This window comes from Ambystoma mexicanum, chromosome 4q, assembly GCF_040938575.1.
Source record: "Ambystoma mexicanum isolate Mex_15411 chromosome 4q, UKY_AmexF1_1, whole genome shotgun sequence".
Taxonomy (NCBI): domain Eukaryota; kingdom Metazoa; phylum Chordata; class Amphibia; order Caudata; family Ambystomatidae; genus Ambystoma; species Ambystoma mexicanum.
The window spans coordinates 495521657-495549219 of record NC_090928.1 but is presented as its reverse complement, the minus strand read 5'-3'; the positions used below and the strand labels follow the sequence as shown (position 1 = coordinate 495549219).

The 27563-nt window shown below is 46.5% G+C and overlaps 1 protein-coding gene across 3 annotated transcripts in view; it reads right to left on the bottom strand.

Moving 5' to 3' along the window:
• PPP4R3B (protein phosphatase 4 regulatory subunit 3B) overlaps positions 1-27563 on the bottom strand; it is an 820721-nt gene that overhangs the window by 196904 nt on the left and 596254 nt on the right. For all 3 annotated transcript variants that reach the window (XM_069608059.1, XM_069608058.1, XM_069608060.1), the window contains exon 13: positions 12523-12662. In XM_069608059.1, coding sequence (XP_069464160.1) covers positions 12523-12662 — 140 coding nt within the window. The remainder of the gene's footprint in view (positions 1-12522; positions 12663-27563) is intronic.

The window sequence follows — 27563 nt, the reverse complement described above, 5'->3', positions numbered from 1 at the left end:
TCTTCCCATGGCATGCAACTTCCTCCCCTCGGTATCTGGAGGAATGGAGGATGAAGATTAGGAGTTAGAAGTCTTCTTTCTCGCTGCCGCCGGAACCACAGTGTCCGGGGGAAGGCTGTGAACGTAGGCACTTGGGTGCAGACTCTGACATCCAGTACTTTTTCTCCAGCCTATCCCTCTAGGTCGGGGCTGTGGGCGGATTTCTCATCAAAGCTAGGCCATCCTCCCAAACGTAGTCCAGGAGAGGCACCGCCAAGATGGTCTTCCTCTTGGCCTTGTGCTGTTGGCATAGGAAACCTTCCTTCTTGCTCTCTTCTGGCGTCAGTTGGAAGAGTTTGGACGCTTTGGCAAAAATGGCATGGAATGACCCCACCTCGACCAGGTGAGAAGCCCTTGGCTGCAGTGAACTGCCCGCTGTGGGCATGTCATCCATAGTCGCTGTGTCCGTCCCCCTGTCCCTATGGGATTGGGGGGGGCACGTGCGTGTGAAGGTTGATGCAGCGGCGTAGGGTGCCGCTTCCTCTTTTTGCCGGAGCCAACTGTCATCATCCTTTTCTGAATCTGGGACACCAGGGTGTGTAGGGTCGAAAGAATGTCCAGCGATACATCCTTCAGAGAGGTCGGCCGGTAGGCCGACTGGGCTCCATGCCGATGTAAGCATTTCCGCTGTCTGTCCTCACCCGCAGCATCCTCCTGGACCGTGTACACAGACACATGGTCCTCCTCGTCTGAGGAAGAAATATCTGTGCCCTGGTGTATGGGTTGAGGCCTTCGCCCACCCCTTTTTCGCATCCTGAGGGTTCGTGTTCAGGCTTCGGGATGGCATTTTCTTCTCTGGTGTCCTCTCCACCGGCTTGGCTGAGGCCTCCCGCCTCAGAGGTAGGGACACTTTGGGCATTGGTGGGACTGCCTTGACTGGGTCAGCACCCTTGGCCTTCGAGAGGGCGGTCTCCACCAAATCAATCTTCGACAACTACTTCACCTGGAGCCTTCTGGGGCAGGTTGACGCCTTTTCCGGCACCTTCGTCTTCTCAGGCTTTTCCCGCAGCTTCGCCGGGTTAGCCCATTTCCTCTTCGGACGAGGAGCTGGAGCGATGGTTGGAGAAGAAGAGCGCGCCCTGCCCATCACAGGACCCACTTGCGCGGCGACCCCGGCGGAAACTGAGTTGGTGTTTGGCCTCGTCTTGGGCCCTCACAGATGGATCGCCCTCAAAGGACTTAGAATCCCGCTCCTCGGACTGGCCGGTCCTGGCTGAGACATGCCCCTGCTTGCCGCACAGGGCAGAGGCCTTGGTGCTGAGCTACGACGCCAGCCTGTGACTTATCCTTCACGGTTCGCTTGGAGAACCAGAGGTAGATTTCACAATCCGCTTCCCTGTGATCCGGATGGAGACAGAGGCACTGGAGGAGTTTGTCCTCTACAAACACATTCTGCAGTCCGCAGCTGGAGCAGAGCTTGAAAAGGTAACTCCCCTCGCTCTTCTCTTCAGACATGGTCCGGAGTACGGAGTAGGCCCGATGGCCTTCTGGAACCCTCAATGAAACCTCAACGATTCCTGCCCTAGAGGGGCGTTGAAATTCACCAACAAATGAATGGCCCACTTGTCTGCCAAAGGAGCGCAAGAGCACATGGATTCTATGACAAATAGAACTTTTTATCGCAAAAAGTTTGTAAACGTAGAACAGCTCATGGAGCAAAACATGAGGACTCCAAACACTTGAATGTGCAGTAAAAACCTGAAGATTGTTACCAGAGGAGGGGCTTATGGCGAGGGCAGTCATTGACTGGGGGCAGTATGACCCAGAGCTCAGTGATTAGGAGAGATAGTGTGAAAGTGAAACTTTTTTCTTTTACCAAGGATGCCCAGCCTGACCGGGAATATTCTTGAGCATGTGAATCCATGCCAGACCCCATGCTGGATAACTTTTTGTTCTTCCTAAAGTGTAATTCGGTTTTGCTCGACCCGATCTGCTTTATACAGATCTAAAAGAGTGTAGAAGTTAATATTTGCCTTCGGAGTTGCTTAAAGCCCCTCTTAAGAAGTATACGATTACTTACCTTGAATAGCTGCTGTTCTTCTAAAATTAACACTGGGTTGTGCCTCCCCTGAGACTGTCTAGAGCATTTCCAAAATATTCATAGGGTCAATTATTTAACTTGAAATACATTGCGTCTTTCTTAAACAGTGATTGGGATTTTCTTTCTGTATTCTAAAATAGTTATTAAGTGTTCATACTTGTGTAGCTTAAGGCCCATCCAGAAAGTCTATGAGATTATTTACTAGCTCTGAACGGAGTTCTAAAAAGTAATGTTGCAAGGAGTACATTTGTAACAGGGTTGGTTTATTGTGCGATTTCCTGATTGCATTCTGAATGTGTTGTAAGTTTGACTCACCAGGAACTGTTGATTGCTATTCTGAATAAGCTTATACTTTAGGTTGTATCCCCCCCACCCAAAGTATTCAGTTGGTTTTTATAATTGTGTTCGTATGATATGTGATCGTACTTATTTCCCAAAGATATATCTGCGCCTACTTGTATTTTTACAATAGTGTTTCTCTGGGCCATATGTATGCTACCATTTCTTTGTAACAAGCTACAGCCCTCTCTCCCTCCTAAAATAAGCCTGGCCACTCTGTCCATGCTACCAAAACATTCTCAGGTGGTACAGCCTTATAGTAAGAGTGGATCTTATGTACTGTCTCAGATGTATGGTTTTATGAAGCCCTTAGTTGGCCTTTACAAAAACTGTCCTAACACCACATAATGCCAGTTCGAGTACCATACACTCAAAATAGCTGTGCCACACATTTTTCACCCGAAGACTTACTCTACGTCATTTAGGGCTGTCCTCAGTGAACATGAAGATCATTGAGGCTGCCAGAAAGCAATTGACAAGATCCCAAAACAACAGAAAGTGGGTTAGGTTAATCAACCCTCTTTCCAGCACTTGGACAACGAGATGATCGCATATGGCATCTCGGTGGATGTATATGCCATACTTATCTTGCGGCCATTGGCGTTTCCCGGAACATCAGCAAGTCTACCTTCTCCACAACAAATCCAGTGGTCCGAACACATCTGGAACGCCTGCTTCGGTTGCATCCACTCATTAAGAGGCCTCACCATGTGTGGAATCTGAATGTTTTGTCTGCGCTCACCAACTACCTAGGCGACCTATGCCCTGTGAAGGCTCACTCCCCGTCTTACACATGCAAATACAAATGAATATGAAAACACCCCAATGGGGAATGAGACTAAGAAAAGGTTGCAAGAGTTAAGTTTTCTATATAAAGAATTGCCATCCAGAGAACTCTTCTGCGAGAGCGCTCTGGCAAACAATACAAAGATATTGGCTTATGAAGGGAAAAAGCATCATCGCGGACATCACACTATATGGGACTACAGATGCTTGGGATTGGGTGAATAACATTGACACATCTGGCTATGGGTGCCGTTTCATCCGGATTGGTTGCTCCATTGGCGGGAGGGTGAGCGTCACGTGGTCCGGCTGCCAGTGTCCAGGAGTGGTGAAGGTCAGGTCTCGCTGAGGCAGGGCAGACACTAACTACGCTAGCATAAAAAACTACCACTAGACATAATAAACAATGACCATCAGTATAAGCTTAAATAAATCTTCGAACCTATAAATTGCATGCATAAAATCAGAGCATCATTCATTAGGATTTATATGAAGTTACCAGGCTTAGGGGTCCTGGTCAGTGTGATAACATCGATCATGAGATGGGTCGGAACGCATCAAAGCAACTATGGGGCACACTGACATTTGTTAGTTCTAGGGTGCAATACACTGTGACAGAGGTCTAGTTTTAGTGGGGGGCAGACTGGGGTGGGATTCACAGCGGGGTCACATCTCTGGCACATCAAGGGAATATCTTAAGGGGCTTAGGGTTATAGTGGCAGTAATTTTCTAACAGCTGGGGTAAGTGGGCACAGACAGGTTTTGTGGAGACGGATGAGCTACGAGTCATGGTTCGGGCCGGTTCACACACAGGACAGTGATCTCAGAGGAAGAGTGAGATGTTACATTAGTATATTTGTTTCAATTGTCCCCGGCACATCCGTGAGAAATGGAGCTGTGAAGCTTTCAGACAGTCAGAAAAGGTGGGGGCCATAAGCGCGGAGTGCGCGGCGCTGCAGAGGGGAGAGAAGCCTTTTCGTATTATCGCAGTGATGCTTAGTCCAAAGATGGAGCCAAGGGTGCACAAAATGGACGCCAAGTGTCCCCCACAACAGCCCTGCTTAAGACACGGGCAATAGAAGCGTCCGCCGCTATTGTGTGAGCAAGTGGTCTACATTGTGCTGAATGCGTGAAGGGGGGCCTAAACAACCCTCACTCCCACACATTCCCCCCTTTCGTTACATCTAAAGTAACAAACTAATCCTTTTCATTATTCTCCCTCCGATAATACTCTGCTTCTTGCACTGCTTCATCCCATGCCGGTGCACCTTTTATTGGCATCCAAGCCCTGCAGACGCCTTTAAGGCTCTGCCCTCTCCTGACATATTCATCATGGGTGCAGATCATGTATATACCCCTTCCCCATCTAGATCCACCCATACCTCCCTGTACCATTGTAGTTCCTGTGGTTCTTTAATCGTGGTGTGGTATAGGTTGTCTACCCCGTCACTCCCACACACCTGCCTCAGTGATCAAGGAAGGCGCCAAAGAATTAGCCCCATGTATCACCACCCTAATCAACTCTTCCTTCAAAAACTTGGTAGTCCCACACAACCTCAAAGCAGCATGGGTCCTACCTCTAATCAAAAAGCCAACCTCGACCCCAAAATGCCCACAAACTATATAGACCCATTACTACTGTCCCTTTTCTGTTAAAGATAATAGAGTAGCCTACCTCCAAATACAACAACATTTGGAAGACAACCTACTAGGCCTACGGCAATCTGGTTTCAGACCCAGGCACGGGACTGAAACAGCCCTCCTGTACTTAAAAATCCAAATGGATGAAGCCAAAGACAAGGGAAACTTGGCCATCCTGCTCTTGTTAGATTTGTCTGCAGCCTTCGACCTAGTTGACCACCAAATACTCACCAAACACCTCCACTCGGCTGCTGCATTCTCCCAGGGGGCCTTAAATTGGATTCAATCCTTCCTTTCAGACTGAACAACCAGAGTCTTCACCCCCTCAGGCATACCTCAAGGGTTCTACATTTCCCCCAACACTTTACAATATCTTCACCAAGCTCCTCTTCGACCGCCTTGAAGACCTGGGAGTCACATGTGCTAACTATGCTGACGACACCCAGGTCCTTTTTGCGCTCTCGGACGCTATGATGAAGATGCTGCCAAGCTAAACGAGATTTACCTCGAAATCCAAGCATGGATGGCCACCCATAGCCTCTGCGACGATAAGACGGAACTACTGATAGTTGGATCACATGCCCGTCTCAATAAACTGGACCCCAGATCCCAATCCTTTGTCATTGATGGTAATCTCAAAAGTCTCGAAAGAAGTCAAAACACTTGGCGTGTATCTTGATTCTACCTTCTCCCTTAAAAAACAAATCAACGCCACAATCTCCTCCACAGCATATACAAATAAACTTAACGCCTGCAAACCATTCCTGTCTACTAACAGTCGCCTTACGTTGGCCAGAGACCTGATATAGTCCAAACTAGACTATTGTAACACTATTCCTTGGCTCCACAAACTACAAATACTACAGAACACACTCAGATGTGCACTGAATCTCCCACACAAAGCCCACATCTCCAAGGCGAGAAATGAAGCCCATTGGCTACCGATCCGCGAGAGAATTAAACTCCGAGCACTGGTTATCACACAAATGCCTTTACCCGACAGCTCCACAATACCTTTCTGACAAATTCCAGACCTACCAGATCCCCATATCTACACCAACTCATCATCCTGAGATTCAACTTGAAAACAGCAGGTGGAACTAGCTTTCCTGTTCTAGCAGCCAAAACCTGGAATGCTCTCCCTATGACAATCATGGCGGAGACCTCGTTCTGGTCATTCCGAGCCAAAGTAAAAGAACTCTACGCTACTCAACAATAGACAGTCAACTGCACTTGGCTAAATCATGTGTCCGATCATCTTTATATTTATTGTTTACAAATCTGACCATGACTGTATGTGCAACTATCTGTAACATTGCTGCTCATAAGTTAATGCGCCCAGTTACCTGAGGGTTCGGCTGCACACTACAAATGAACAAACGTAACTAAACTAAAGTTATAAGCCTTTGGAGCCATTGGCTACCAGAGATCTTCAGTTGCTCAATTGGAAGGTGGCACTGTTGGTTGCCCTCCCTTTCTCAAGGAGAGTGCAAGATACAGGCCTTCTCAGGATCAGAACCCATCAGTTTTTTCAAAAAGACAAGGCCTTGCTGCATAGGTACCCGGATTCCTGCTCAAAGTGGTTTCCTTCTTTCCCATTAATAAGGATGTTATCCTACCAATGTTTTTTTCTGGACCTACAGTCATCTGCAGACTCTGTGCAACAATGGATGACTTTAAAAAAGGTTATACATTCACAGGTATGCACAGAAATGTTGAAACTTGGTCCAGAGCTCAAAGAAACCCTCTGTGGATCAATGAAAAATGTCCAGGTTCAGGTAAAGTGTCCAGTGTCAATAAACAGAGTTCCAGTATCAATTCACAGTTGGATTGGAATGAACTGGGTGAAAATTAAAGCGCAGCATCACAAGTGTGAACAACCATGAAGGGCCTAAAGTGAAGTCCTCAGGAACCAGACCGCTAAATTGAGCAATTGAGGGAACGGATGAAGGACCTTGCCCTGTTCTTGGACCAGGAGATTGTGCCATTGTGGAAGAGGGATTGGCCCTTTTCCGGTTAGCTGCACCAGTTCGGAGTACCAAACGCAAGCTGGCCACTGTGACACCATTAGTACAATTTTGGAGTCTGATTCTTTCAGCTTCGCTAATACCTTGGGGATCAGCGGAATTGGCGGGAAGGCGTAGAAGAACTCCCTCGCCCAGGGGATATTCAGCGTGTCTCCCAGAGACCTTGCACCCACATTTTCCCAAAGAGGCATACCGGGCCAGTTTTTATTCTGGAGTGTTGCTAGCAGATCGGTCTCAGGAAGACCCCACTCTTCGAATATGGGGCATACCGTTGGCGGGTTGATTTCCCACTCGTGGTTGAAATGCAGTATTGTGCGGCGGAAACCCGTTTTTTTTTTTTTTTTTTTAAATCAGGACTCTGGACAGATGGAGTGCCATGAGAAGAATGCGGTGAGCCAGGGTCCATTTCCAGATAGAGTGGATGGGGGGCTTGTGCCCGCTTGGTTGTTTATATACAACAGAGGTAGAGCTGTCCTTTTGTACAAGGACTGACTTCTTTGCATTGTTTGGAAGAAATGCCTCAAGCGAAAATATAAATGCCCTGTAGTTATAAGGCATTTATGTGTTGCGGCTTCTCTCCTTGGACCACAGCATGTGGACTTTGAGGCCTTCCAATGTGGCTCACCAGCCGCTGATGGACGAGTCGGTGGTCATTTATTTATTTTTATTTATAGCACGCTAATCCAGAAGAAAGCAGACAGGAGAACCTGCATCTGGGGGCAGATGTCAAATAAGTGAACCAAACTAGAAGACCATAGAGTGAATCAGCAAAAGAATGGTTTTCCTAAATGCCAGTAGAGTGTCAGCCTTGCATAGCTCCAACGAAGATTGTTCCATTATGTGGGGCCAATTACTGCAAAGCATCGGTCATCCCTGTAATAGCAATGTGTGCGAGGGATTAACAAGAGATTACTGTGTGCTGACCATAAGCACCTTGCAGGCTGATAGAATTTCAGCAGTGAGCTTGGGTAAGGTGGGCCATGCCAAGCTTGTCCTAAACTCTGAAGACATGGGGCATTTTCCTTTCCTCCCAGGATTTTTGGTTCTAGTCTTTGTTGGTTCCCCACCTGGATTGGTTAAATGTCTCTTCTATCTATTTCACATTTCTTGTTAACCAGTTTAGTCAATATCTCGTCCTCAGGACTGGAACGTGTGTCTCTTTTCACACGATACAAGTCTTCGCAAACCAGGTTATTTGCTTTCTCTGTTTTTTACAGGTCCAATTACATAGTCTTCTATTTACTCTGTCATTCTTCGAACTGGGACAAGATTATTCCTGCATATAATGGTTCCCTGCAGTCTCCCACTTTTCCCAGTTCCCCCAGTACCATTTGTAATGCGGGGGAAGGTTGCAGGACTTGGCGCTTCGTTGGGTAAGCTTTCTCTGTCTTCTCACTCGTCTGTTTCCCACTCTCGGTTCCTAGTCTGGTTCATACCATACACTGGCTATCAAACTATTCACACTTCACGCCATGGTAGTCTGTCATTTTCCAGGTGTCCTGCCCACCACTATACAAGCGTGGTCAGACCACCACCAGGTACATAAAACCTTTCTTCTTCCTCGTAAGGCTTTCCTCGCTGCTGTACGCACACCTGCACACAGCACTCTTCCTCTCCACTTGCTCTGACACAACCCAGTTAAAAATACATCTCTTGTTAAAAGGACATCTGCCTTTCTTTTTCCATATCGTTTTTTTTTATATTGCTTTAAGCCAAATGTAAAGATGCCACACTACTGTTTATAGCAGGCAGTTCACTGTACGTGGTTTAGGGTGGATCTCAGGAACCAGAGTCCTTGTCACCAAAGGAGGAGTCTCTCCCAGTGAGGTACCACTTGCCTTCACCTCTAGGGAGGGTCTTGCGGAATAAGCTCACATCCCTAGCCTCACATAGGGAGGCCCCCCCTTGGGGAGAAGGGACAAACAGCCAAGATTCGTCACAGAGCAAATAAGCCCAGATTGAGAAAATACTATGAATAGCCCTGAGGAGGGTAGTGAGAACAGCCCCAGAGTGGGGAGAACCTGAGAACACCCTAGAGTGGGGAAGAGAGTGAGCAAGGCTTAAAGTTGGGAGTGAGAAGGCAAAATAAAAACCAGGGTGGGGGGAAAAACTGAGAAAACCCCAGAGCGGCGAGCAGAGACTGAGGCAATTCCAAACTACGGAAGTAGGAGAATAGCGCTTGATTGGGAAGGAAGCAAGTCAGAAAGAGTCCCAAAGTGTGAAGAGACAGAGGCCTAGTCTGGAATGCCTTGATCGCATTCCATCACACCTGTGGCAAATGCCTTTCCTAAAAAAGCAACACAGTTAGAAGCCAGCAGCCATCCCATTTCCAGTTAATCGTTCTACAAAAAGTCTTCCTTTGTTTCTTTGGTGGTTTTCTTTTTTTTTCAAGATGGACAAAGTGGTTAGGTTAAAGTAGGATTCTGGAAAGAGGAGACTGTTCAGGACTCCAAGACCCAGCAGTATGTACTGACTGCAACAGTTTTCAGTGAAAATAGTTACAGCCTGGAGAAACACTAGTAAGTAGAGGACTCTTTTGGATTTCTGGTTTTCAGGATCTGGTGCCCCAGGGCTTGAAGGACCCCCCATACCCCCAAGAGTCACTGAAGATCCCTACGATGGACAACAAAAAGCCATAGCACAACGGCTACAGTCAAGCCGGGAGTGAAGAACCTGTTGAAGACTCTAGTAAGATGAAGAAACCCATTAAGAATTCAATCCAGCGGCTGGGTGGACGAATACCACCAAGCTCGAAGTACGAGAACAAGGACGGGAAAACCAGAACATCAGCTGGTCTGACGTACAAACAGAATGAGACCGTAAAGACCAGCACAGCAGAAATCAGATTGGAGCAGTCTAGCAGGAGAGGGCACTGCTACAAGAAGGAAACTCACCTTATAGGACCACAGTGGAGAAGGACCAAGGAGGAATAAGCACCTTATGGAGGTGACTGAGATGGTGAGGCACTGACTTGGGAGTAAAAGTGTTTCTGCACTTTTGAGTGTGCGAGTTTGTGTGGCAAGTGGATAGGTAAAGTAGTTTAGAGCGTGACTGAAGTGGATGTTACTAAGTGAAAGGAGGGTGTTTGAGTAGTAGTTGGAGAGTGTAGAGAAGTAGCGTGAGGAGGGTGGAGAGTAGTAGCGGAAGGAGGGTAGTAGTGGTAGAAAGGGAATGAGTAGTGTAGAGTAGGGGAATAGTGGTGTGGAGGAGTGGTAAAGCCGAGTGGGAGGAGAGGTAACATCAAAGGGTGGATGCAAGAACTAGATTGTGATAAAGATTCTGGGGGACAGGAGAGAGAAACAGCAGGAACAGTCGAGATGAAGGGAGAGGACAGAGTGGGCGTGGAAGATCACAACAAATCTTAAGAGTATCTGCAAGGCAGCTCCAAAATCACTGTAGAAAATGAACATCTGGTTAGAATATGGACAGCTCGGAAGCCCCCGAGCGAGTTTAGAGTTCGGTAGTACTAACCTGCGGTTACAAATGCCTGTGTTAGGGAGGAGATCCGAAAGGAGACTAGGGAAGGATGGCCCTATGGCCCACACGTATTTTAATAAAAATCACTGAACCTTCCTTGAGACTTAGAAAGAATGGTGCGATATCTGTGACAACTGCTAGACTCAACGAGTATAGCATAGAGATCATTCAAAAATTTTAAAACTGACAGGAATCTGTCATAAAACTCCTTCGGCAGTTTGCCAGACTGGCTTCCTCAAAGAGACCAGAGAGCAGGATCCAGCCACCAAATCATTAGTGGGAGTTGCGGGCAAAGTGCCAGTAGAACTGCCGCTCAGCCTAGACCACCCCCCATAGGAAGTGAGAGGGAGAGGGGCCAGAGAGGTCAACGAATATAAACCAGTTAGTACTAATATGGAGGCTGCCACACGGGCTCACAAAGAGCCTGTGTGGTCAGAACACCCATTTTGAGCCTACCTTGTGTTTGCCCTGAACAAAGGAAGCCCTTAAAAAACAAAACGGTAAAGAGGATAAAAAAATAAAAATATAAAATAAATAATACACTGGTACCCCAAAGGCTAAACAAAGGTGAATATGCAACCAATGCAATAAAATGGCTTACTCACCTAGTGAAGCCAAAACTAAATTACAGCTAACACCAACCTACTGCCTAAAACCAATGTAGAGGATAGAATAACCCTTGGGCAAAATTGGGTGCACGAAAGGAAACCCTTGGACTGGGGACCTTCGAGCAGCCCAATACCATACATCTTAGGGCATAAAGTGTTGTAATGGCATAGAGACTTCAGGACAGTTCCCACAGGCTACCGTAACTGGGGTCCATGATCCAAAATTGTAGAGGAGAAAAAGCAAACAAAGTTGCCAGGTCTGAAGTGTCCCTAGAATCCACGAAAATAGAAATTCTGTCTTAACGATAATGTATGAGATTCAAGGATGAAACTGGCAGTGAGCAGGCTATGAGTCACCCAGCACGGGTCTGCAGGTAATAAGGTGACAGTTTCAGCTCCGATGAGCCAACGCCGCTATGAGCAGCATCGGAGCCACAAGGATAGGGGCCCTTGATGTTGGACAGCAAGGCAAGCAGCACCTACCGCTTATTGCCCATGGTCAAGAGGCCCCCCTCTCAGAATGTGCAGAGACCCCAGACTGGAGTAGAACGGAAGGCAGAAGAGTACACCAAAAGAATTACTGTACTGAAGGGAGAACTAGTAATGTCCGCTGGTTACAGTGAAGGGGGCATTCAAGGTAGGCTTCCCCTGGTTGAGAGAGGCAGCGCTTCGCTTTACAGGAGATGGCTCAGACAATGTTGGTTCAGTAGCAATCACAGCTTCCTTGAAGACCTTCCTGGTGTTTTAGACACCTTTCAGTGGTAAGGAAACCATTATTTAAACTTGGAGGTTATCCACTCTTGGATAACCAACTCTGAGACACTTGTGCAGTCAGTCAAAATGAGGATGTGGATTAGGGTGTCCGAGAGCTTACCCATGCCAAACGAGTTTCAAGCACACTGCAGCCCTTCCCACACTCTGGACAGAACCAGCAAAGAGGAAGAAGGCAGCAGTTCACAAAGGCAGGGTTTGAAAAAGAGCCATTTTGGTAATTGTAGTGCCCAAAAAGCACAGTTATGCACATCTAACATATATACAAATAAAGAAATACTGCTACAAGCCTGTCAGGAACGAACTGTCAAAGAGAAACATTGAAAATAATGTGCGACAGGCACCATCAGTCGTAACGATAGTAGTGCTACACAAAATTGTAAAAAGGGAATTGGGGTCCCCCTGCACTGGCAGCTTTAGGGCTGGCAAGTAGAGAAGTTACTGAGGCAAGTGGGGTGGTAAAAGCACCTCACTTGCCAAAAGAGCCAGGAAATATGCCCAGGGATCACAAAAGAATGAAGCTTAAAGGCAGCAGAAAGGAAACTAGTAAACCTGTGACACGTACATGCTTGATAAGAGACAAACCTTTGTCATCTCGGTACCATACTATTCAACAAAAAAGACAAAATTATACTTTGTCAAATGAACCTCAACACTCAATTCACAAATTCAGTGTATTACTGCAAGACTTCAGCATAAAACGGTTTACAAATCAATGTTAGTGTCAATGATTGCAGAGCTTACAGAAAATTTTCTTCAATCCAAAACAAACTTATGGTTTGAAAATTGATAGTACCTGTTTAGTTTTTGATTTTGTCGGTCCTTTTCTTGTTCATATTTTGTCTTCAGTCCCTTAAATGTCTGAACATATTCAATGGTTTCAAGTGATTTATAAAAGTTGTCAACAATATGTACTGTCAATGACTTAATATCTTCCTGTGAATAAGAAACATTTAAAAATAAATGATTGCAAAAAGTACTAGACAACAAGTATAATCCTTGGTGGTTATTCTAGATGTTTGACCCCTAACTATTTCCTCGAAACAGGAGTAAGTGACTTATGGCAATTAAAATTCAGAGATGTATATAAACCAGTAATAAAGAAAGCACACATGGCAAATTAGATACATTGTTCAATACGTAAAAGTAATACATTTGAGTATTGCATTCTTTTTACAGTTGAGCACTAGCCAGATTCATAAGTATTTCTTTTTTTTAAGGCAATGCAGCAGATTACATTTGTCCGATTTTGAGTAGTATTCTGTAGCCGTCTATGATCTGTGCACGCAATATAGCAATTTTGTTTTCAACCACTTCTGGACTTTCACCCCACCCCTCTCAGATCCATCTGATATCCTGGCTGATCAAACAGACCAGAAGTAGCAGAGGCAGACCAAATGATGAATGCGTAGGCTGCACCCCAATGGGCCTTCTGCTAGCGCGTTGCAAACCAGTCCTTTTCATGCCATACAGGTTGCAGGACACTGTGTTAGTGGACATTGTGATTAATCCTTCAGAGTCATTATTGATCCCCAGCATAAAGTCTCCATGTGCCATGGGAAAGGCAGCCGCTACCTGATTCAGACCCTGGGGGTGGCAATAAGAGGGAGGATCACATGGGAGGAGATGGCTATCTGGGAGAAGTGGTGACTCCCTAAGGAGTCGCCGCAGTATTCGTCCTTTTGTGGTGATGAAGATCCTATAATCCCTAAATATCTGATGGCATGTTGCCACTACACAAAACCCACCCATGTGAAAGCCCCAAGATGATCTATGAGAGGCCACCTAAACAGAATAGGTTTTCCACTTTGGGAATATATGGATCACATGCGGTACCCCCTGACTGCAATGGTTATGTCTTTTGTAAAGACCCTAAACTTAATGTTGTTGCACATAATGTTCATATGACATCTGCCGTCTCCTCAACCATCATTTGAAACAAAGTGACTTTGGGAAACCTAGAAACATTATGGACTTCAATGCCCAGAATGCCTATAGTACTGGGATGACAGAGGAGGGAAGAGTTGATGAGGATCACTGGTGATGTTAAACATACTGTGTGGTCTAGTTTCAATTCTAACAGCTGAGCAGGACATTTAAATTGAAAGCCCAGCTGTAGCTGGGAAACTGAGGAAGGAGAGCGGCAGGAGCAGCAGAAAGGAAACTAGTAAACCTGTGACACGTACATGCTTGATAAGAGACAAACCTGGTGATGTTAAACATACTGTGTGGTCTAGTTTCAATTCTAACAGCTGAGCAGGACATTTAAATTGAAAGCCCAGCTGTAGCTGGGAAACTGAGGAAGGAGAGCGGCAGGAGCAGCAGAAAGGAAACTAGTAAACCTGTGACACGTACATGCTTGATAAGAGACAAACCTTTGTCATCTCGGTACCATACTATTCAACAAAAAAGACAAAATTATACTTTGTCAAATGAACCTCAACACTCAATTCACAAATTCAGTGTATTACTGCAAGACTTCAGCATAAAACGGTTTACAAATCAATGTTAGTGTCAACTTAATGTTGTTGCACATAATGTTCATATGACATCTGCCGTCTCCTCAACCATCATTTGAAACAAAGTGACTTTGGGAAACCTAGAAACATTATGGACTTCAATGCCCAGAATGCCTATAGTACTGGGATGACAGAGGAGGGAAGAGTTGATGAGGATCACTGGTGATGTTAAACATACTGTGTGGTCTAGTTTCAATTCTAACAGCTGAGCAGGACATTTAAATTGAAAGCCCAGCTGTAGCTGGGAAACTGAGGAAGGAGAGCGGCAGGAGCAGCAGAAGCGCAGGCCACAGCAGAGGTCACAGCAGGATTCTGCAGTGTGCACGCAGTGGGAAGCAAAAGCATGGAAGAACACTGAGATGCGAGAAGCACTCCCAAGTGACGGGGGACCACTCGCGTAGACCTGTGTACCTGAAGACCCGCTGGAGCCTAAGTGCCGCGTGAGCAGCAACAACCACCGAAGAGCTGTCCGTTAGCAGCGCTGGCGGACCAGAAGGAGTCCGACAGTGACCCGAGGTCACGCCTGCATGGAGACCGCACTGCAGCCCCGTGAAAACACCCAGAGATGCCGAAGGAAGCCAGTGAGTTTACCTAGAGGGAGGTAACCCCGGGTCACTCCGTAAAGCACTATTACAATTTGAAGACAATTGCGAAATCCAACTAAGGAGAAAAGTAGAAAAGGGCAAACAGGGTACAATTCTCCTCACATGGCACATCAGTTTTGGTAAACCTGGAATTGCATTGCCAAAAGGCTATGAAGCAGAGAAAGAAGGGCAAACCGGGTGCAATTCTCCTCACAGGAGATGATCAGCTTGGGGAAACCTGAAACCCGCATTGCCACCAGCCAAAAGACTAAGGTAGAGAAAGAAGTGCAGAAAGGGTGCAATTCTCACAGGGGATACCAGTTTGGGGAAACCTGCAACCCACATTGCCATTGCCACAAGCAGAGAAACCATTGAGAGTTGCATGAAGTTAAAACCATTCCTGGCAGGCGAGAAGACCAGGAAAGGAACAGTTATTTTCAAGATTATAACTGCCATCATAAAAGGGTTTTGTGTGTGAAGTTGAAACCTTTCCTGGCAGGCGAGTGAACCAGGAAAGGAACAGCTTCCTACAAGTATAAAATGTTGTTGCTATAAAGAGCAAGTAGTGAGTAAAGAAGATGTTCACATTATCATTATTTTATCGTTTTGACAGACTATTGTATAACAAGAGACACGTGCTGCACTGTCCTGACAAAGTTATTCTATAAAAAGGTTTGTGACATTTTCCAAAGTAATCATTTGTCATTTTTTGTTCAGAGAGGAATTGCCATAGCATTTCGGTGCTGGACTGCCCATGTGGGCGGGACAAAGACTGATGTGCAAATGGATATTTCCCATTTGTGAAAGGTACAGTGAGCAAAAAGCGTGTGCTGCAAACTCTCATCTCAGAGTAGGTTATCATGCCATGTTCTTTCTGGAGAGGAGCACCTGCTACCTTTTTTAAAATATTTGCAAGGAACTTGGGGTTGGTCACCCTGAGTTACCTGGGGGCAACCAGACGTGGACTCCCTGCTCACTGTGCTCCGAGAGGCACAGCTTCACCTCACTGATGAGGCCCAACAAGGCTGAAACACGTGTATGGGGTTGCTGGTGGTACTCTTGTTCAGAGAGGAATTGCCATAGCATTTCGGTGCTGGACTGCCCATGTGGGCGGGACAAAGACTGATATGCAAATGGATATTTCCCATCTGTCAAAGGTACAGTGAGCAAAGAGCGTGTGCTGCAAACTCATCTCAGAACAGGTTATCATGCCATGTTCTTTCTGGAGAGGAGCGCCTGCTACCTTTTTTAAAATAATCATTTTTGCTACTTGGAAAGAAGACTTTGTGGAAGAAAAAGGTGCTTGGATTTTGAACACGTTTTGTGGAAGAGATTTTCTTTACTCATTTGAAAGAAGTGCTGGATTAAAAGAAACCTTTTTTATTTAACTGAATAGAAATCTTTCAAAAGTCTTCCTGCATTGATTCAGGGGAAGGGAATCAAACCCTATTCACAAGGATTGCTTTATGGGAAATGGAGTTTGAATTTTTGCACATTTAGGTTAAACTAAAAACAGATATTTACCTTATGCACTTTGATTGTGTGCACTAGCGTGAGGGTCAGATACATTTGGATACAAGGTCATCTTTAGCCTTTAGTTTGTTAGCTAAGAAAATGTTGGTTAGGATAGGGACAGATAGGTGTTTATCCCATCCCCTTTTCATTTTAATAAATTGAAAAGTGAGGTAACTATAACTTTGTGTCCGTCCCTCATTTCTGACCCCTCACAGCATGTTCAAGATAAAAAAGGGATACCGAAAAAAGATTCTTCCTTGTGATTCCAGTACTCCCAATCCTAAATTTCCCTCCTTCACAAATTATTGGGTATGCCTGCACCACAGGCTGGACAGGAAAAAGCATTTCCCAAAAAGATACCGCCGCTTAGAAAGGGGGCTCTGAACATGCATCACTGAGACCTGCACGTACCAAGGTTTTTTCTGCTGCAGTGACTGGAACACAACATACACATGTAAAGGTAAAATGTGAGGGTGTTTTGAAGAAGGGAGATTAAGGGCTAGGAGCAGCGGAATAACCATGTAGATAATTTGTTCATACTCTAGTATCTGATCCCCCTCCTTCCCAACCCTTAAGGAAACTAGACCCCGCAGATCCATGAAATAGATAGCAAAACCTGCTTGACAAATAAAATGTCCCTACTTTAGGACGCATCCAAAGAATAGTGTTTAACAAAAGCATGAGAGGTGGCCCAGCTGGCTGCCCTGCAGATATTTGCAATGGGGCCATGTCTCTGGAAGGCTACCGATGCTGCCATGGGGCGAACGAGCGCAAAGTCTTTCAGGAGCCAGGAAACCAGAAAGCTTGCAAGCTTTGCAGATAAAACTGATTAGCCATCTAGAGATGGTAACATTAGCCGCCATGTTTGCATGTGAAAGACGACCGTAGGTTATGAAAAGATGGTCCGATTTCCCAAGAGACCTAGGGCCTCGTTACAAGGTGGGCGTTAAGTGGATAATGTGGCAGTAATTCAATCACTGTCACATTTACCACACCACCAAATAAAGGGAACCTGAAAAATAGCGCTAATACTGCCAGCAGAATCAACGCCAAAAACCAGCGGTAGGAATAATTTAGTTACCTTTAACTCCTGTTCATCATTAGTATCTTTCATCGATTCACATAACTTGTTAGGCTGGGAATCCTCAAATAGAGCAGCTTAAACTTAAACTTTCAGCCACTTTTGTTCTCCATCATCCTTTTTGGGGTCATACTGCCCCAGCCAATAGGCAAGGCTCCCTTAGCCCAACCCCTGTCTGCCATCTTCAGATTTTGGCACGCACACGTGAGTGGCAGTATAAGCCAACAAAAAGCCAGTGGGGAAGGCGGGATAGTCGCGTGTGAATCGATGAGGATACCAATGCTGAAGAACAGGAGTTACGGGTAACACACGTATTTCCTTCTCCAGCAGTAGATCTTTCATAGATTCATATGCTGTGAAGAGATTACAAAGCATTATACAATCCTGAAAAAGGGCATAGGTAAGCTCAAAGTAGTACACTTACCAACAGAGACAAACTAACCTGACGCAAACCGCCAGAGAATCCCTGTCGATACAGTAGAACTTGGTAAACTGTATTTACCGATCGCCACGTGGCTGCCCTGCAGATGTCCAGTAGCAGAGTAATTAATAGTTACTCACTGTAGTGACTAACGTACTCTTAGTCGATAGTCTCCTTTCCTCCATACTGCATAGGCGTCCCTCGCTAGGGATGGGAGACAGAACCTTTTTCACCAGAAAAAGCCTTCTTCCCTTTAAAATGTAGAGGCGCGCGGTCCTGGGAGCATGCGCTCCCCTGACTTGGCCCCCAGCACCACTCCTCAGTCCTCATTGACGCATCAACAATATTTAACATTGCCTAATGACACCAGTATTAGGGGGGGAAAGATGGTGGGACGTATGGAGGAAAGGGGACTATGGACTAAGAGTATGTTAGTCACTACGGTGAGTAACAATTACTCTTCTGTCGTGTCACCTTTCCTCCATACTGCATGGTCGATTACAACTGAATGTAGCCCCAGGGTGGAGAGGAGAGCCTCTTTAAGAAAACAGATGCCTTAGAACCGCCTGTCCAAAAGCCGCGTCTGACTTGGAGCCTGCGTCCATACAGTAGTGCCTAAAGAAAGAAGAAGTGATGGCCCACGTGGCTGCCCTGCCGATGACCTGCCACGGTACCTGCAGCTGGAATGCGATGGCCATGGCCTTGGCTCCGACAGCGTGGGCATGGATGTTAGCTGGAAGAGGGTTGTGCTGCCCCTCAGGCCTCCTTGATGGCCAAAACCATCCACCTTGCTATAGAGGCCTTGGATGCCTGATAACCGGGCCTCAACCCCCCCGAAGGTAAGACTCTGACTTGAGGAAGCCCTTGGTCCTGTCCAGATAGAATTTCAGAGCGCATCGGACATCCAAACAGCGTGAGGCCCACGGGGTCTCGCCCTTCGGGTCGGCAAAAAACACACGCAAGACTATCTCGTCGTTTAGATAGAAAGTGGAGGCTACCTTAGCTAGGAACATGGGTGTGTTCTCGAGACCAACCGATCCTTGTGAAAAGTAGTATAGGATTTGGAAGCCACCAGAGCCTGGATCTAGCTGACTCTGCGAGCAGAGGTGAGGCCCACCAACAGAGCTGTCTTAACCCCTTAAGTGCCAAGGACGAGGTAGCTCGTCCTTGGCATTAACTTCCTGTTGCCAAGGACGAGATAGCTTGTCCTTTTAGGCACACTTTTGTGCGATCCCTGAATGGCAAGGATTGCACAAAACTGTAATCCAAACCCTGGGCTATGTGAGGGGGAGGGCCCCCTTCATGGCCCGGGGGGTTGGATTACCTTCAGTTTCACGTCGGCATGCGTAATGCACGCAGACATGAAACAAAGTAAATTCACTGTGGCAGCCATTTTTGGCTGCCGCAGGGAATAGAGAGGGTAAGAGCCCTTCTCCCTTGATCTCCGGCTGTATTGCAAGCCGGAAACCGAGGGAGGCGTCGTTGGAAAGGGGAGACTCTCCCCTTTCCAACAACACCTTTTTTGAAAGCATTGCTGGTCGTGGATCAGGTGCAGAGCGCTCGATCCGCGGCCAGCAATGCCACTAGACCACCAGGATCTGTTTGTGATGTGGGAGGTAGGGGGGGGGGGGCTGCTTACTAGGTAATTGTTATTTTTCTGACATGAGGTAGCATGAAGTGTAGCGTGAGTACAGTTATATCCAAGCAGATATTTATCAGACAAGCTCATAAGCATCCATGCGCCTTCTCTCCGAGGGGAGGAAGGGCGGGTCGCATGCGAATCTAAGCAGATACAAGCATCAGAAATACGATTACGTAATGTATCCCTTCTGAGGCTTGTGGAATCTGCTTAGATCACTTGATGTGCATAGATTAGCGAGCAGTGGAAGAAGGAGGTGGGACATGAGACGGTTCATGAGCGAATAAGTGTCTTAGAACCGCTTGTCCCACTTGTGTATCTGTCTTGGAATGGGTGTCAATGAAGAAGTGCTGAGTGAAAGTATGCATAGAGCTCCATGTAGCTGCTTTACAAATACTGTCTAAAGGAACATTTGCAATGAAAGCCAGCGTGGCGACAAACAGCGGATCTGTTTTTTCTTAGCGGTCTGGTCTTGTCTACGTAGTAGAGGACCGCCCTCCTCACATCTAGTGTGTGGAGTTTCACCTCAGCTGAGCTTTTGGGTTCTTGGAAGAAAGCCGGTAGCTCAATAGACTCGTTAACATGGAATTTTTAAATGAACTTAAGTGAAAACCTAGGGTGAGTTTGTAAAACCAGTTTGTCCTTATGTATTGCAAAGAAAGGATCCTGCACCGACAGAGCTTGGATTTCTCTGGCCCTTCTTACTTCTTATGGAAGTGATGGCTACTAAGAAGGCAGTTTCATAAGTCAAATGTTTGAGACTAGATTTGTGCATGGTCTCAAGGGGGGGGGGACCATGAGCTTAGCAAGTACCACATTAAGGTCCGAACCTCGTGGTGGGTTAGAGATTGGAGGGTGGAGTCTCTTTACCCCTTTCATAAATGCTTTGACAAGTGGCACTTTCCACCATGCCACTTTGTTATGGGAAGTGGTGTAGGCTGATAAGGCTGCCAGGTGCACTTTAAGTGAGTTTAAAACTAAACCTGCATCCAATAAGGAGCATATAGGTGACAATATTAGGAGTACAATCAACTGGGTTGATTTGCTTATTCTGGCACCAAATAACAAATGGTTTCCATTTGTCTGGGTAACAGTGCCTTGTGCTAGGTTTTCTTGATTCTTTCAAGATATCCATACATATCTGGGGTAAATTGAGATGTCCAAACTCTATGACTTCAGGAGCCATGCTGCCAAGTTCATCGAGTTGGGCTGAGGATGTACTGTTAGCCCCTCGTGCAGGGAGAGTAGGTTGTACCGGCACATGAGTTTGATGGGGTCGCACACCGCTAGTTTGCCCACATAGGAACAACTAGGATGAGCGTCATCAGTTCCCTGTGGATCTTGTTCACCACCTTCCTCATCAGAGGGGTTGGTGGAAAAGTGTAGGCAAACATCCCTGACCAATTCATCCGTATAGCGTTCCAACCTGGACACGAAGTCTGGGCATTGAGGATTTTCGCTTGTGGCGAATAGGTCTATAGTTGGAAAACCCCACAGGGAAAAGGTGTTCTACGACCTCTTCGTGTAGACACCACTCGTGTTCTTCTGGCAGGGGGTCTATGCTCAGTGAGTCTGCTAGAGCGTTGAGTTCCCCTGGAACATGTTGAGATGCCAGGAACATCTTCCGTCTGAGAGCCCATCTCCAGATTTTCTGTTCAAGTCTGGATAGATCTGGAAAGCGTGCCGCCCCCCCCTTGTTTGTTGATATAAAACATTGCTGTTGTGCTGTCTGTTAGGATCTGCACCGACAGACCTGTTAAATGGGGTTCGAACACTTAGAGGGCTTTCAACACGGCTAGAAGTTCCGGCACGTTGATGTGGTCTTGAGCCGTAGAGTGAGACCATAGACCCTGAGCTGTGTGGTGAAGGTAGTGCGCCCCCCCACTGCACTAGTGAGGCATCTGTTGTAACCACTGCTTGTATCTGGATCGTATAAGGGTTTCCTCTTGATCAGATTCTCTCTTGTCTACCAGAAAAGATTTTGTACTAGTGTTGGCGAAACGACCACTAGATCGTCCCACTGACCGCTTGCCTGAGACCATTGTTTCGCCAACCACTCCTGTATGGGACACAGGCGCGTATGGTGAACCAGGTAAATGCAAGATGCCATCATGCCTATTAAATGCATTGCTTTGCGTACCCTTATCTGGCGGTCGGCCCGATAGTGTGGTATTTGCAGTAACAAGTTCTTTACTCTGAGGGAAAGACTAACCCTTCCTCGGTGTTTAGAATAGCTCATAAGAACTGTTTTGAGGTGCTGGGCACCAGGCTTGATTTTTTCTCACTGATCGAGAAGCCCAAATGAAAGAGGAGGTCGATTGTTGTTTGAATGTTTTGTCTGCAAATCGGAGTTTATTCCCCTGTTATGAGCCAGTCGTCCAAGTAAGGGTACACTGGGATTGCCTCCCTGCGCAGGTGCGCTGCGACCACCACCAGTGCCTTGGTGAATACCCTTGGAGCCAAGGCTATTCCGAAGGGCAGCACCTTGAATTGGTAGTGCTTGTTTGCTATCTTGAAACGCAAGAACCTTCTGTGCGCTGGAAACATTGGAATATGAAAATAAGCATCTTTCATATCCAGTGTTGCCATGTAATCCCCTTTTTTAGAAGCAGGATTACTTCTTGTAGCGTGGTCATGCAGAACTTTTGTGGCTTGAAATACTTGTTTGCAGGCCTTGAATCTAATACAGGGCGCATTGTTAGATCATTTTTGGGCACAAGGAAGTAAGTTGAATACATACCCCCGTTTACCTGGTTGGCCGGGACCACTTCTAGGGCGTCCTTTAATAGAAGCGCTGTAATTTACTCTAGAAGAATCCGTTGATGTTCTTCTGAGTGTACCTTTTGTCTCGCGGGGTGATCGGGAGGTCTTTGAAGAAGTTCTACACAGTAGCCCCCTGCTACCGTTGACAGCACCCATCTGTCTGAGGTAATACCCTCCCATGCATGGGTGAAGTTGGAAATTCGTCCTCCTACTGGAGATGCATGGGAGGGTACTTGGAGCAGGATGTCACTTGCTCTGAGGTGGCATGCCACCTCGAGCTTGGCCTCTGCCCAGAGTACCACGACTTCTTCGTTGTCCTTGTGGATAGCCTTGAAAGGATTGTCCTTGGTTGTTACCATAGGAACCCTGGCCCTGGTTGTATCCAGATCCCCTCTGAGAATTGCGTCCCCGAAAGCGGCGAACATTGCTGTTGCCCCTCTGCCCCGTGGGTTTGTTCGTGAGATGGTCTAAAGATTTAAGGGTTCTGTATTCGTCTTTAGCAGTTTTTAGTGCGTCTTCTACCGCCGTGCCAAAGAGCACATCTTTTTCCACCAGCATATTGATTAAGGTGGCCTGTGTTTTCGGCCTGAAGCCTGATTGGCAAAGCAATGAATGTCTCTTAATGATAGTGCCCTCTGCGATGAGTCTACCTGCATTGCCTGCTGCGTCAAAGTTTGACTTTAGGGGACAGGTAGACACCGCTCTACCGTCTGCTGCCACCTGGGCTAATTGGGACTTAAGTGGCTCAGGTGCGGAAGAAAGTAATGCCGAAACCTCTTCCCACTTGTGGCAGTTGAAACTTGCCAGAAGTGTAGCATTATTTGCAATGCGAGTCTGGTAGGCTGCAGAAGAGGCTACTTTCCTGCCCATTGCATAAATCTTTTTGCTCTCCTTGTCCGGAGGAGCCTCAGAGGAAGCAAGAGGAGTGCCTCCTCTTTTCCGTGTGGTGGTAACCACCAGGGAGTCCGGTTTTAACTGGCCTCTTAAGTAAAGGTGGTTGGAAGCTGCAGGTCTAAACATCAAGTCCACACGCGGGTTAACGGCCTGTGTGAGGTTGGGTGCCTCCAAAGAAGGTTGTATTCTGCGTTGCACAGACTTTAGTATAGGAATAAATTGGCCTACAATTGCTCAGCAAGTCTGTCTTCTACCACCTCTTGGGTATCTATGCGGCAATGTTCTGCCGCTTTAGTTAGAACTTCGTTGACTAGCGGTTGGTTGTCTACAGGGGAGTCTACTACTAGAGGATCCTGATTAATGGATGAATCCAAGGAGTAAATGTTGGTCTCCTGGTCTGGGTCTTCATCGTACCCCCCATAGAATTCATCTAAGTCCTCATCCATAGGTTGAGGATCAGATGTATCAAACAAAACATCCTCCTGTTCTTCTTCTGGATGGACTTCAGGGTCATACATATCTAAAACTCTGCCCTGAGTTGGGACATCAGTACGAACCCTCTTAGAAGGGTGTTGAGACACAGGGGGTCGGGAGCTCAAAGGGGCTGAGGTGGGTGGGGTGGTCTGAAGGCTTAAAAGCTGGCTAGGGTGCTTTTCAAAGAAGTTCCCAATAAAGCACATCCTATGCATAACCCTGTCGATGTCCTCTGCGGACAAATCTTTCGAGTTTGGAATTACAATTTCGGGCTCGGCGTCAGGAAGGCCCATGCCTTCATTAGTGGGAGGGAGAGGCTTAGGCCTAGGGTCTTTAGGTCTCCCCTTGGATAAGTTTTGTGTATGGGAGATTTTAGAGTGTGTTTTATGGTGTTTGTCCCCACCCTGGGTCCCAGAGGAGAGTGAAACTGACTTTTTGGGGCCCGACGTCTTGCTAGCTGAAGAACGTTGAATTTCAGGTGTGGGGGTCGAGGTTTCGTCTGCGGACGAATTACCCTCGGATGTTGTTTTTCGTAAAGCACCCTTGTCGTCTTTCGACGTCTTACCGTCTTTTGACGTTTTACTGTCTTTCGACGTCTTCGTCTTGTCATGTGGCGATCTGGATCGAGATTGCCCAGAGGACCAGGATTCAGTTGACTGTTCAAGGGGTGGCGAGAGTCGTAGAGTACTCGATTCATCTGTCTGTCGAGTGTCGACTGGGGTTTGTGTGTTTTGTGGTGTGTATACTTGGAGCGCTACCGCTGCCGGGTGCAGGCCCTGCAACATGGCCGCAGGCCTGTCCTACGGGGTCGGGGGCTTGCGCTTGGGTAGGTACCGCTACTCCGGTGCCATCACCGTCCGAAAGTGCGGCGTCGCTGCCATCGCTGAAGGCTCCCTCCACGGCCTTCAGTTGCCTGGCGTGGTGGGCCCAGCGCTTAGTGGAACGGTCTTTCAACGTCTTAGGCTTGAAGAGCCTGCAGGCTCGACAAGACGTCTCGACGTGATCTCTCGAGAGACTAAAGTTACAAACGAGAGGTTTGTCTACCCAGGGGAACTTACGGTTGAACTTAGGAAAAACTTAAATGGGGTGTTCTCCATAATACTGGGTAAAGGTGATGGCAGCTGGGCGAACAAAGTGTAGGGAGGTGAGAATATGCATTCTACAAATGGCCTAACAATGGCCTCCCCCCTCTCGCCCTACTGTTTGGGCACCGAGGCCCGGGGCAGCCTTCCAAGGCCGTTCGGTCCGGCACGATGGTCTTCGACGGTAGTCTTTTTTCCGATTCTTCGGCGTGGTATTACGAAGTCGAAGAAAGGATAGAAAGAGAAACTATCTTATTTAACAAAGTCAATGGCTAATTTGCCAAAAGGACCTCTGCTATACTCGTCCGTCTAGCATGGCGGAAAAAATCAATCTGAGGGACCACGACGCGTGAGGGATCATAGGTACAGTCTAGCATGGCGGAAAAAAACAATCTGAGGGACCACGACGCGTGAGGGATCATAGGTACAGTCGATGTCACACTAGGGTTAGTATTACTGGCACGCCCTGTCGACGTCCCTTTTCGAGTTTCCAAAACAACTGTAATACTCTGAAGCTTCCACTAGGTGGCGGGCTATGGACAGCATGTGATCTAAGCAGATTCCACAAGCCTCAGACACAGTAAAAAAACTTGTTAGAGACGTTATGGTGAAGTTGCGCTAATAACCTATGAAATTCAGTGAAAAAACTGTTAAAGGGACGTTATGGTTTTACGTGTAACCATAACGTCCCTTTAGCAAGTTTTTTTCACTGAATTTCATAGGTTTTTAGTAGCGCAACTTAACTAACGTTCCTGTAACAGTTTTTTTTCCCTGAATCTACATATATAGATAATGTAAATTTGATAAATATTTACTAGGATGCCCTTAGTTACATATAACATAGAACATACTGAACCCCCTACTAGCGCTAGTGCGTCTCATATCCGCGAACCATGCGCCTGTTCGGGGGCGGACTCGGACAACATCAGCACTATCCAAAAACTCAGGGGGATCTTCCATTGTTATATCATCCAAAAAAACACTAAACATGTTAAAAAAAGCAGCACATAAATTACATTCAATAATAAATAAGAAGTGAAACTGTATATAAGACACTAACAGTCTAATTACATAGCATATGCAACATAGTGGAATATACCACTACATTTATTGTATATATTTATAAACTTTCTGCATTAGGTACACTAAAGCAATTTCTTTTTTCTTTTTTTACTACACAGAAATGTCCAGTACTTTGGAGTGGCTGGAAGAATATTTTCCTCGGGATGAAATGAGTGAAGACAGTGATACTAATAGTAGACACCACTTCTCTATACAAGCCAATAACCATTACTTTATGTGTACTTAATTTTTTTTAACAGAGCGTACAGGCATTAAAAATAATATACCAAGAGAGATGTTAGAAAATCCTCTGCAGCGAATGGAGCTAAAAATGGATCGGTTAATGAAAAATGTAATTCTTTTAAAACACTTTCTGGAGGACCATATAAAAGAAAACATTAAATATCACTGTCCCACATGTACCTGTTCCACCCCTCTCCATGTCCCAGCCAACTATCCCCAAATGCTCCCCAGCAAGAAAAACATTACGATGAGACTTCATCCCTTCCTCCCCTCCCATCCATCATGTCCAAACCCCTAATTCCCCTGTATTTGTTTCAGTTTCTGCTTACCCCTCTCTTTCGTAATTTTTATACTTTTATACAATAATAAAATATTAAGTGTGTTAGTATATTCCTTGGTCTTTTTTTTTTTTTTAAAAGGCAGTTAGGGTGTCCGCGGACAGCGCGGCTGTCCGGGATGTCCTCAATTAACCAAAACGGGGGTGTCCTAAGGACACTATGCCTGTTTTTTGTTGGCAATCAAAATGGGGGTGTCCTAAGGACAGTATACCTGTTCAAATTGGCCATAGGCAAAATGGCTGTGTCCGCAGAACACTAAAGACATTTGCATGTTCGCAGCTATGCAAAATAAAGTGTCCCAAGAACATTGACCCTATTCGCATTGTCCGTAACCAGAATGAATATGTCCGTAGAACACAGACTGTCCGCAAAGTTATGAGACACATTTGTTTTGTTCGGGGACCTGAACACTGTCCATAATACATCTGCACGCATGCGTACCACACCCTTGCCCGTACAAACATCGTGCCCGTCTGCAACTGTCCACCAAACGTGTGTCGCAGTTTTAATTAGTTCGAGGACTGGAACACTGTCCGTAGAACCGCACGCATGCATGCATGCGTGCGTAGACCCGACCCCGCGCATTTGGTGTCCTACGGTCAGCAGTCCCATTCACCAAACTGTCATCAATGTCATCTTGTACCTGCACCCGGGCTAAGCGTAACGAACACAGTCTGGGTCTCCGGACACCTAAAAAGTGTTTTTTTTCAGCAATCCAAGGTATTTTCCTGGCAAAGTGCACCCTTGCACATGTCCCACACTATGTCCCTGGTGATCTACATACTTTTTAGAATTTGATCTTTTTCTTGGTGTTCGAAATGTTCAAGAACAGCACGGGTGTCCGCTAAGCGCGCCCCAGCATCCCTATAAAAGGCCACACTCCAGAGCTGCTCCTTATTCTGTTTTTGGGCTTCCAGGACAGAGACGGCTCCTTGTTCCATTGGATTGCTCTTGCTCTTTGAAACAGCTGTCCTGATGGCATCCATGGCTGCTGCTGGTGCTACTGCTGTCTCAGCAGCACCCCCAACACCTCCCCGAGGGCCTGCAGAGGGGAACAGGCGTCAGGATACAGAGGAGAGTGATGAAGAGCATGAAGACGATGAGCTAGTGGAAGTCCCTACTAGTTCTCACCCTGAATCTTGGGTGTGGAAGTTATTTACCACCGTTGATAGAGTACCAAAAGCACATGCACACAAGGTGACCTGCAAACAGTGCAAGATAG